This window comes from Vanessa cardui, chromosome 7, assembly GCF_905220365.1.
Source record: "Vanessa cardui chromosome 7, ilVanCard2.1, whole genome shotgun sequence".
Lineage (NCBI taxonomy): Eukaryota > Metazoa > Arthropoda > Insecta > Lepidoptera > Nymphalidae > Vanessa > Vanessa cardui.
The window spans coordinates 3,002,238-3,015,235 of record NC_061129.1 but is presented as its reverse complement, the minus strand read 5'-3'; the positions used below and the strand labels follow the sequence as shown (position 1 = coordinate 3,015,235).

Below are 12,998 nucleotides of genomic sequence, written 5' to 3'. Positions count from 1 at the left end.
ATCTATTGGACAATTGTACCATCTTATCGTAATGTCTCCTATTTAAAATTTCATATTATAAATATTCACATCACAAATAAATATTAAACAATGATAAAGGTTTATCTGAAAACAACTGTTATTTATTTTTCTCATTAATTATTAATCTTATTGGTGTATGAGTTACATTCAAAATTATGGTACTACTGGCAACACATTACATTGTTTTGACTTTTAGGTTTGACATGCCGCTAAATCCATAACGGAAGGATAACCTAAAATATTGTGATTATAAACTCATTTTCAGTGATATTTAAGTGAATATAAATAAAAAACTTAATTAAATCAAATTTTTCAATTAATTTACTTAGTCTTACACATTTTTTGATTTTTATATATAACCTCTTCTTGTACGGATTCAGCGTTAAACAAAGTTTAACTTCAAATTATTACTAAAGCTAAAACAACAATAATATTATGTATTTTATATTATATGTATTATTATAAAGACTTCACTAAATTTTTAATCAAAAATTTAAATAAGATAAATTATTATTCTTTAATTTAAGTAGTGGTATGCTTGATATTAATATCTTACTATCAACTTGCTTTAACATAATAAATTAAACTACTGTATAATAATATTTCACATGATTAACAGGTTAAAGGGATTTTTCAATTTTAGAACACTAGTGCTTACGTTGCAACATCCTAGAAACCATTTTTGGCGTTTATCAAAAATGGCAAATTCTAGCAATAAAGTAAAAAGTGATTTGAATTTGGAACATAGTCCGGTGAAGAAAGTGAAACATGAGAATTCGGTTGAGACTTCAGTGAGTCAGAGAACTGTAGCGACTATGTGTGGTGCTTGGAGACCGGACGAGACGGATGGTGGTCTTGTCTTCGTCTTCAAGACCAGGGATCCGGGGCTGAGTCCTGATCCGAGGAATGAGTGTGATTTCCCTGAGAACATTGAAGACTTCTGGGAGGCGAGTCTTGTAAACGTCGATATTATACAGGTAAGTTCACATCACTTTAATTAATATTAAAACATAGACATTTTTAATTTAAAACCTATGTTAATAGTTTTTGAAAATGTATTTAAAGAAACTATACTGTGAAATTTTTGTTTGTAGCGCCATCTGTTATAGCGCATCGGAACCATTAGTCAAAGAGGACCCGTTGTAACTAGTTCATATAATTCTTCATAGATGGCGCTATTTTAATATTCTTGTTATGTTAAATTTAAAAAATTGTGTTTAAAACGTCGAATATTTGGTTTGATGCTATAAATTGATAAACAATTTTGACGTTGATGGAGTCGCTGAAAACAGTTTGTTTTCAATATTTTCATACTCTCACACACATTTCATATTTCACTTTTACTCACACTCTTTAGGTTAAGTTGAGCTACGCCGTAGTTCAACTTTTATCCAATAGATGTCTCTTTTGCCCATTTATTTCGGAGCGCTAGCGGCTATATCTGTGCTAAATAGTGTTTTCTTCTTAACTATATATTCATCACTAACTAACCACCCCGACCCGTCACCCAGGTACGATAAGGTTCTATATATTCAGCGTTTAGACAAAAGAAGACGTTTTTGTCCGGGTAGGAAAGATTTCTCTCTCCGTTCTTCTTCACCATAATATGCATGTATTACATAGCTTATTCCAATGGAAGTAGGAAAAAGGATGAACAAAGCTTTAGTATACTATATCGACGTATATTATGCGCGTAATTTATGTAAATTTTAATATACTGTAGTGTACACAGTTAACATAAAATAGAAAAATAAAAATACATATTATAAATAAACGTTTGATGTGCAACGGGCGGACTATATACCTATGTTTATTTGAATATTGTGTACTTATATGTATACTTATTAGTATTTTAGATCGTAAATACATCAATGATTTTCAAATGTAGAAATTGTTTTTTTTTTTTTACTAGATTACATTACATAACTTTATGGCATGCACATTAAACGAGTTGTTTTTTTTGTTTTGTGCAAAGGCGTTTTCAGTATAACGTATCTCTTATTAGTAAGTAATACTAATTTTTCCCATAAGTATGCGAGAAAACTTTTTTTTTGGGATAGGTTGGCGGACGAGCATATGGGCCACCTGGTGGTAAGTGGTCACCATTACCCATAGACAATGACGCTGTAAGAAATATTAACTATTCCTTAAACCGTCAATGCTCCACTAACCTTGGGAACTAAGATATTATGTCCCTTGTGCCTGTAGTTACACTAGCTCACTTACCCTTCAAATCGGACACAACAATACTGAGTACTGTTGTTTGGCGGTAGAATAACTGATGAGTGGGTGGTACCTACCCAGACGGGCTTTCACAAAGCCCCACCACCAAGTAAACTAAAAACTAACGTTAATTCGCGCATAGTATAGAAATTAGTAATTTTTATTCAATGAGACGAAACAAATGTCGTTGTAATAGCGTTTTTTGTATACAGTTTGATATTAAAAATCTTTTTTAAATAAATACTCTTTGTATTTTTTCCATTAGTAATAACGATGTTCTAAAACCTCTTTGTGTTGTATATGTTTTAAAACAAACTAAGTTATTGTACTTACAGTCATTGTAATCAAATTGTTTGAATATTCTATGAAGAGTACAACGCTCGCTTTTATCTATTTAAATATTAATAGCTTGTCTGTTTTAAAATTGTGTTTTGATTATTACATACAAGCTGTGCCTTCGACTTTGTACGCATTTGAATATAACAAAAAAAATATTAGTGTAGCCTAAGTTACTCCTTATTATATCAGTTATCTGCCAGTGAAAGTCCTGTCAAAATCGGTCCACACGTTCAAACATACAGACAGACAAAAATTGTAAAAAAAAATATTTTGGTATATGTACAGTGTAAACATACATATGTACTGAGTAAAAAGGGCTATTTTAATTCTACAAACAGACACTCTAATTTTATCATATGTATAGATTGCTTAAACATGACCGTTAAATGACGGTAAAATCTTAACGGTAAGTGGTCACCTCCACCGATACCTTACACGATAATTAGCCATCAAAATAAAGAAAAAGTTTGAAAATTACATAATATTATGAACATAAATAATAGATAAAGTTGGTTTAATAAAATGATTTTGAAATTATACGAGTAACATTATTTATCCCACTTAGAAGTGAAGTTTTGTTCTCCCGGTGAACGTAATTCGACCATAATCGTTAAATAAAAAAATATATATACTGTTACATATTTCATCACTCAAAATCTCTACAAAAGCTCAAAAATTGTATTTGCCTTATTATGGAGATTCCTTTCCTCTTCCAGGTCGTTCTCTTTATCAAGGTCCCGGCTTTGAAAATCCTGCGTTATATTATAGTATTGTTTCCATCACGTTTAGTTTTCAGCTCTCAGAGCAGTTGTGAATGCGAGGTCAATGGTCGTTATCCATTGGCTAGGTAATCGGCCGCAGGTCCTTTCCCCTCCATTTTATTCATCACAGTCATCTTCTCCGGGTCATCTTGTCGACGTCGAGCAGTGTGTCTGAAAATTTTCAGTACATCCTTGATGAAATGCATTATTAAAATAACGTTGCTTTAACTTCAAGGTGTTTAATAAACGTTTTAAATAAGTTTAGCGAAATCACATCTATATTAATATTATAAATGCCAATCTATCTGTGTCTGTCTATCGGTCTTTCACGACCAAACTGCTGAACCGAGTTTCATGAAATTTTGTATGAAGCAAACTTGAACTCCAAGAAGGGACATAGGCAACTTTCTTGCCTGATATTGACAACCAGCGCCCTAAAACGCGAGCGTAGCCGCGGGCGACTACTAGTTTGGAATATTTAATACAGTAAATGGTCATTAATTGGATTAAATTCTGTGTGTACAGAGAAAACTGAACAGGAAAACGATTTTATTGCTCTTACAAATTCAGTAAAACGCTAAAAGCCCGCTGAGAACGCTCCATGGGTTCCGTGTATATTCTTAATGAAAGCGGATTTGACTTACTCGTATATTGTATTAACATATAGTGCACAGTTTTTTCGAAAGATTTTTTTATCAAAATATATTTTATTCTATAAACTCTTTTTTACAAGCGAGTTTGAGGCACATGGTACTCAGTAGATACACTTTTCAAAATAAATAATAAAGGTATGTTCATAAAATACAATCAAGTTATTTCCTGTCTGCAAATCAACACATGTATGTGTTATTTATATATAATATAAGTTATTTATACAAAAGAAAATATACATAATTCGACTATCTTAGAACCTACCAGTTATTGCCAGCGGCGTCGCTCGCTCTTTGGGGGCTGGTCATCCGTTGTAGTATTGTCGTCGTCGTAGCTATAAGAAAAGTTCAAACTTACTACATACAATCTGGTTCAGTGGTTTGAGTGTAAAAGCAAAAGACAGACATTGAGTAATAGATCTCATTTAAAATAAAAAAATACACATTTTTTTTTATAATTCAGCTCGTGCTGGGCGGTGAATCGTGAGGAAACCTGCATGTGTCTAATTCCACCGACATTTCGAGTTTTTTTGGTTATGGCATAGACAAGACCTGATGGTATCTTAATGGTAATATCACTAATACCGCCGGCCTTGAATACTAAATCCTTTATGACCTTAGTTACCCTCAGTTAGTTTGAACATATATTCAGAGTTAAATATTTTATTAAAAAGCAATGTTCGATCGTTGAGGTCATATCTTGCAAGCCCTATTAAAACCATTTCATCGCATCCTGGGGTGAAATTTTATACCTACTTACGTTTGTTCAGTATCGACGAAAATGCATATTTATGGTAACTTGATTCTATATCCAGCGGGTCAATTCTTCTACCTTATAATGATAAAGATACGTTTCCGATATTATTACTTACCACGTATGTGTATGTGTTGTATCTACTGCAACCCATGAACATCTACAACACCGGAGGTCATGTAGGCGCCGGCCTTCGTGTGGTATGTAGATTATATTAAAGGTTCCCAAATCGTATCGTTTCGGAAAATCGACCACCAAAAACTGGATCAGAAAATGGCTGTAAAATCACGCTGCCCTGGATTTTCAGAAATCTTGGTGTTCGGATGAAACTTGGAACTCTGATAAGATATCCGAAAGTGAAACTCAGCAGCCGGATTAATCCAAACAATTCCTCGGAATTCCCTGTGATAATGCGGTAGTTAGTTGAATAGGAAACGACTGAACGGCAACGATTACGTCTCGATTTGATTGCGATTTATCGCACTTTAGTGACAATTTGTTAGCTGGATTGGTACATAGGATTAATTCTAAGAACCTCTCAACGTTCAATAGCATACACATAAAATTTGATACAGAACCTCTTTTGTATTTTTTAAATTTTTTTTTTAATACAATTATAGTAGCGTGCCAGCAAGTTGCTCGTCCAGAAATATTCCCGTACCAAGAATAGTATATGATATGCGAATAAATAGATTGCGATCTAAAAAATGTTTTTTTTTGTACTATATAACAAGTACATATACGTTGTATTTTATTTATTTATTGTATTATATTATTGTCTATACACGCAACAGAAATTGAAGATGATAAACGCTAATTAAGATATGCCGATGCTAATTATCTAAAAAACTAAATACCGTTCAATGGCTCATTTAGAATTTTAATTAATGATTAATTTCTTTTATGAATTTTATACATCGCCCTATTAATTTCATTTTACACAAAACACAAATTCATACCGTATAAACAAACAAATGCGAATTATCATTAATTAAAAAAAACTAGCAAATATATGTATGAACAAAATCATTTAACTCTCAGTGACGAATTAAAATATTAAAATAACAATTAATAAAAAACACATTTTTATCAATCCTATAGTTTTTAATATTTATATTTAAATAAGATTAATTCGTATCTATTAATTAAACGATAAAACTCTAATACTCTTGATATCTCAGGATATCAATAGTATGATGGAAATAGATATACAATATAGACTCTGTATAGATATACAGATATACTTTTGCTTAAATTATCCTGTCCCTTTAAAGACATGTCACAAGTATACATCAAAATATATGTATGTCATTATATTTCAAGTAATTTAAGATAAGTACGACTTACTCTTTACTTCATACGACGTAAAGATTTGACTTCGCTGAATTTTCGGGTCAACGACGTAGATGCTAATAAGGAGAGCCGTTTTAAGGGTCTCTAACTGCCTTTCATTTTTTGAAATAAGATTCGTCTCGTTTGAAAATCAAACATGTTTCCGATAATGATATATTCAATGCCCCTTAACAGAAATTAGAGTGGGTTATATCACATTGGTCCAATGGTTTTCTATCCACTCAAAGATATACCTAATTCCAATATACCAAAATCTTCGAGGTAATTATGTAATATAACCTTAGTTGGTCAGATCTTGCAAATAATTTTCCTGACCACCTAGTAAGGTGATCAGTAGATAAGACCACCAAAGTTGAGCGATTATTTTACACATATATATATACTTGGTGCTGGGGACAATGCAATATTATACTATACCTAATTACGAGGTAATTACGTTTCATTGTACTGACAGTGTAATTAATGCTTGATTTTACTTTTGTGAGTCGAGATGGCCCAGTGGTTAGAACGCGTGCATCTTAACCGATGATTGCGAATTCAAACCCAGGCAAGCACCGCTGTTTCATGTTCTTAATTTGTCTTTATAATTCATCTCGTGCTCTGCGGTGAAGGAAAACATCGTGAGGAAACCTGCATGTGACAAATTTCATAGAAATTCTGCCACATGTGTATTCCACCAACCCGCATTGGAACAGCGTGGTGGAAAATGTTCCAAACCTTCTCCTCAAAGGGAGAGGAGGCCTTTAGCCCAGCAGTGGGAATTTACAGGCTGTTGTTGTTGTTGTTTACTTTTGTGTCTAATATAACTTATTCGCAATTATATTGATAATATTTTTTAAAGATAGATAGAACCTACACCGAGGTATTGTTTTTCACAAAATTACCAGCCGAAAAAAATCTACTCTACTACAATGGTATGGAGTAAATGATTTAAATGCGTTGTCATGTAAAATTGAAACCTTTTTACAAGACTTTAATTATATTTTTATTCCTAGTAAAATATTTAAGCAAATGCGTATCGTAGATAATATAAGTTTAATTTAAAATCTAAATGATACTTATGCTAGTCGTTTTAAAATTAATTTACTCGCTTAATGAGGGTAACTTAATTAATTTTTCGTTTCGCTTATTAAAATAAAAGAGATTTGGGCCTTCTTTTAGTGTACGAACAAGTTTTGATATTCAAATTTCTCGGTTGTTGGAAGTGTCATGAACTAGAGTCTTAGAAATGTTAAATCAAAAAAAATGTCTCATCAATTTACAGAATTTTTGGTAAAAAATATAAAAGGTTCTATTTAAATTATAAATTATATTTATTTATTTGCAAACCTCAGGACTTACTTAATTGAGATATTGGCCAGTATCTACAAAACGGAAAATCGATAGATAATTAGCACCGTAAAAGTACATCACCAGTGCTTAAGTTAAATGTTTCCAATTTGTTATTGAGAAATATGGAATTGGAATTTTTATCTACATAAAGTCAATTAATATTTGACCAAAAATACTTAACTTATCTTGAACATATGGTGGCCGACATCGACAAAGGTTCTATGTTCAAGATTTATTCCGAACGACGAGTTTGAAGCATCCTAAACCCGGCTTAACATGTTCATAATAAATGGAATCTCGGAAGCCAAAAGCATTCATGATCCGCTGAATATGAAATTAATGACAGATTAGGACGGATTAAGTTAGATGCATTTGGTAAATTTATCAAGTATTCAGTACTTTCTTATTAAATAGATTTCGACCGTACGGAAATAACCTTTTAATGTATTAAAAGCGTAATTTTGTATTTAATAAAAATAAATTTTAGAGAAAAAATTAAGAAGAACAGATCTAATTAAAGTTGCCACAGTGCGCTGGCTTCAAAAGTGTAATTTTGCTACTGAGTAAGTGCCTCTCCAAAGTTGGTTTAACTTTTGAGAAAATATTTTGTAGGTAATACCGTTAAAAATAGTATAAAAACGATCTAAGACGCCTAAATTCGAAACTTGAAAAGGAATCGTCAAGATTGCCATTATTTTAAGTTTTACTTTAAATATGATTTAGAATGAAACGTCTTCGATTATATGCAGGAATTGTTCCGAATGTTAAATCAGAAGAATTCGATCAATTTACATCTCGGGAGTTTCTGCGACATCGTCGATTTGAATCAAATCGTTTGGTTTCGCGTCAATTTTTCTTATTCACAGACCGTAAAACACCCGGTGGAATAAAACTTTCAATTCCTCTATTGGAAATATCGTTTGATTGTCGTAAAAGACGTTCAGGCTAACGAGTCAGAGCATAGTTAAGAGGAGCAGTTTGAAGGATCATTTATAGTCTCAATTGTGGGGAATGGATAAGAAGATCAGCGGGAACTTATATGGTATCTTCCTTTTTTTCATTTTCGTGACGTCATTTCGATTCAGTCCTTATCAACTTTCTTATTAACTGGATACTTCTATTTAGATCTAATATATGGGCAAAGAGACCACCTGATTGTAAGAGGGCAATGTGAGAAATATCAAACATCGCCAATAATGATACAGGATAATTCAAAAGTATTCCTAGTAAGTTTTTGGGTTGTTTTTTGGATAAAGTTCACGACATCAGCAAGTCGTATCAGTGTTAAAGCTTTTACTGTTTGTGTTTTGTGTTTTGTGAGAGACTTATGAATGTTTACGAAGTTGTGATCTTTTCTCTATGATAAAATAAAATAAACAGCTCATTCGCAAGTCTCAGATGCTAGTGAATATTTTTTCAGCCGCGTACATTCCCATGTAGTGGAACAACATGAGAGATTCCTCTATCCGCTTTTTGAATTACACGAGTGTGTGCTCTTGGATTTTTACAGGGAATATTCAGTTGAAATTTAAAATTTAGTTCTTTTATATATATACGACGAAAAATATGGACCGACAAGTAATGTGTAATGATAAGGACTAGGCGGTTTTTATCGTACTGAAAAAGTTTTTTTTGAGTGAATCATATATGAAAAATTCTTTAGTAGTTATAAGCACTTTCGAATCGTCATTCTGGGAAAAGTGCGCAGTACAGGTTCTCGTTGATTTCTCTTTTTTCTTTTGGTTTCAGTTCAGATTCTCAGTATAATCTATTCGAAACACAAGAGGACAAAAGTAAAATAAACAATATTTGATATCGGATTGATGCGATATAATTCGATAGCATGAATAATCTATGATAATAAGTATGAGTGCATCGTCGATGAAACAGTTATTGAAACTTTGGAAGTAAATTTCAAGTGGATATAAGTAGTAAAATGAAATAGAGAGAGAGAGAGAGAGAGAGAGAGAGAGAGAGAGAGATAGACAGATAATAGAGTGTTGTATTGAAGTTTAAGAACTGTTAATAATGCACGATATAGCTGAGCTATTAGCAAAGGGCATGAAACAAGTCTAAGTTATGTTTACCTTCTTCAATGGGATTAAAACAAAGGTAATGTTCAAATGAAAAACAAAATCAACTATATACAAGTATATAAAAAGGCAAGAACCTATATTTTTACATACTAAATATATTTTGATTTTATTTGATTAAGTTGAATTTTTGATTATCAAGAACGATAAGAAAATTTATAATGAAGTGAAAGTTTTAATAAAGCTCAACATTATATGCGCTATTCCGCAAAGTTTCATAATAAAAATGAGTAAAGCTTGGAACAGAATTTACCCGAGCACTTAAAAAGTCTAAAAGACTATCAAAGAAATGATAACAGAATATTAGCGAAGTTGTCTAAAGAATTCGCCAGAGTTTCGCGGAATGTTTGTAATTTTCGTCAACCCAAAGCGGAAGACTGTCTGAAGAATTCACTTTCCCCTTTTAAATATTTCTATACATGCTCTACAACATTCTTATTGCGTGTCGTTCGTGACTTTGTTATGATAAAAGGCTAAAATTCTCGAGTTCAAACTACAAATCCACCGTCACAACATTTTAAATATGGAATTTGAATATTCATACCACAGTTACCTAATGTATCTCAACTAATTCGGTTGTTATTTTATGCTGACTATCTTGTGCCTATGTCGTTGACGTTTAATCTATCTCATAACCGTTAATAGGGTCTTTAAATATATACAAGCTCTTGTGAGAAAACAACAACAACAGCCTGTAAATTTCTCACAGCCGAGCTAAGGCCTCCTCTGTCTTTGAGAAGAAGGTTAGGAACATATTCCACAACGCTCTTCCAATGCGGGTTGTTGGAATACACATATGGCAGAATTTCTATGAAATTAGACACAATTAATGCAGGTTTCCTTACGATGTTTTCCTTCACTGCGGAGTACGAAATGAATTATAAACTTAAATTAAGTGCATGGATATTCAGTGGTGCTGGCCTGGGTTTATATCCGCAATCATCGGTTAACGGGCATCTCGGCTCGGTGTGAGAAAATATTGTGAGTAAACCTAATATTTGGTGTGGAGCTGATTTTTATATCAAAATCTCATTTAAGCACACCACGTAATCAGGTCCATCCTTTCTCTTAAAATTGTGAATTGTACTGAATGTGACTTTCATATTTTCAATCACTAGCCAATTCCAGCTTTAATTACACGGTACTGAAAATAAAATTGAATTTAATTAAAGTAATCGAAGTCGGAATGTGATAAGTGGTCGTGAAATCCAGGATAAATACCGGTTAGATTACCAGACAAGGTTAAATGTTTAATTGGTCTCATTTGTAGCGAGTTGGGCTCATTTAACATTTCGCTCTCAGTAGCTCATTCGTAACCTTTACAGGAAAGGTTTCATAATTTCGTTAGCTGGTCCGAATATTAATTGTAATAAGTGATGTTCTCGGTATATTATTACTTTAATTATCTACAAATTAGGTAATTATTCATTTGATATTATGTTGAAAGATATTTTTTCTATTATCATGAGGAGAATATAAATTTTGCAGATGTTTTGTAAATTTGTGTTTAAAAAATGTACTGTTATGTACAAATATAATCATTTATTAAGTTAACTGAATCTATATCATTAAAATCATATGGTTACTCCATGTGGTTGATGGAATAGAATAGACGACCTCCATGGTCGTGTAGTGTGTACACCGGTTTTCATGGGTACGCCGCTCAGAGGTCCCGGGTTTGACTCCCGGCCGAGTTGTTGTAGATTATCATTAGTTTTCTATGTTGTCTTGGGTCTGGGTGTTAGTGGTTACGTTACTTCTGATTTGTCCATAACACAAATGCTTTAGCTACTTACATTGCGATCAGAGTAATGGATGTACTGTTGTCCAATATTTATTTATTTAATTATTTCAATATGCATCAATAGCTACCCCAGCTTCGCGAATTGATTTAGCATATTATTTTTTTCCTTTTCCATCATAAGATAATTGAATTTAAAAAGAAATAATACTGGTCTAATTTTTATAACGTTTATTTAATAATTAGTTTATACAAATATGTCATAAAGGTGAAATTATGTTTCACCTTTATAACAGAAAAAAATGATAATATTTAGTACTTACATTAAATATTAAATAATTTCTTAAATAAATTCGAGTTTTTCGAGAGTATCGCGTTAATTTTAGTAAAACTCATTTGTAATTGAAAGTTTATGTTCCTAATTGACTTTTGTATTAAAATTGCGAATGACTCGAAGTTTCCAATGAATTTCTCGCATATTCAAACAATTTAAGAAACTTAGAAAGTGAACACCAGTACATAAATGTCACTTAAACAAGAGATGGATAAGTTCTTTGGTGGAATTAAATGTATAATTTAATTTATGCAGTCGATTTCCAGGAAATATATTTGTCTTGTGTTCCCATATAATATTGAGTTGATGGTAAGGGAAATACAATACAATGATTATTTTATCGTTATCATTTATTATTTGTTATCAACTTAAATGTAACCTTAAGAGACATCATAAAGAGCTTAAGTGGAACAAAGTCAAGATCACGTGATTTTATGAGGATTGTGATTGGATGGTAAATTAATGTGTGCTAAGAGCATGTAAAGTTTGACCTATTGAATCAGTGTGATTGATTAACCATCGAACCTTCTCGTCAAGCGGAGCCTTTCCTCAGCAATGGAACATTGATAGGATTTTACTTTTTAGGTCACAAATCATTCCAAAGTTATAAATCCTAAATAATTATTTTGTCAGGGCGAAACCACCGAACAGAATCTGACGGTATTTGGTGAGAAGCAAAGTTTAATGTCGAAAAGGACATAGGCTACTTTTTGTGTCCAGAGAGTGCCCTTTCGCCACTTCTGTAGTCTTTGAAGTAACTTAGACTATAATTTATTGTACAATAAAGTGGAGAACGTAATAAGCCTTATATTGAACAATACAACGGTTGCAAAGAACACACAACTGTAAGATATTCCATTAGACCGATGTAATCTCAGAGGACTACACCCATCATCAATCATTCATCCAATATCTGTCAATTCTTATCAAGCAAGCGATTTGGCCAATGACGTGCACAGTGAATACGAATGCCAATCCTGTGCCAAATAAATGCTTTAATTTGTTATTGTTAGGGTAAGTTTATTTTGTATATAAAACATGTATAAAGATGGTATACCGGTTTGATTATTGATATTGAAATTCTATTCAAGGATTTCTTCCGACTTTGTGAATGCGTATTTATTTTGAATATTTTCTAAAAATTAATGAAATAAATTCGCTCCTTAAGGAACATAAAATAGCAAATCAAAAACAAAAGCAATAAAGTAAATTATTCCATTCGATGGCGTCACAATGTTAAATTTCATAAAATGGATTAGTTTGACCCAAAAACCAATTTGGTAATCGAGTGGAGAACATTAATTTAACTTTAGCGGAACACTGATAATGGATAATCCAGTTTCGATTATGATGCAGCCAATTAGGGGCTGAAAATATTAAACAGTCTGTTTTCAATG

At 32.2% G+C, this 12,998-nt stretch overlaps 1 protein-coding gene across 4 annotated transcripts in view; it reads left to right on the top strand.

Moving 5' to 3' along the window:
• The first annotated feature begins 210 nt into the window (after positions 1-210).
• LOC124531396 (RNA pseudouridylate synthase domain-containing protein 2-like) overlaps positions 211-12,998 on the top strand; it is a 444,799-nt gene continuing 432,011 nt past the window's right edge. Inside the window, exons 1-2 of one of the 4 annotated variants that reach the window (XM_047105967.1) lie at positions 211-264; positions 641-998. In XM_047105967.1, the coding sequence (XP_046961923.1) occupies positions 720-998 (279 nt within the window). In that variant the 5' untranslated portion in view covers positions 211-264; positions 641-719. Of the gene's footprint in view, positions 297-541; positions 999-12,998 lie in introns of those variants that run through there. The other 3 variants (XM_047105968.1, XM_047105966.1, XM_047105965.1) reach the window with 3 other exon arrangements.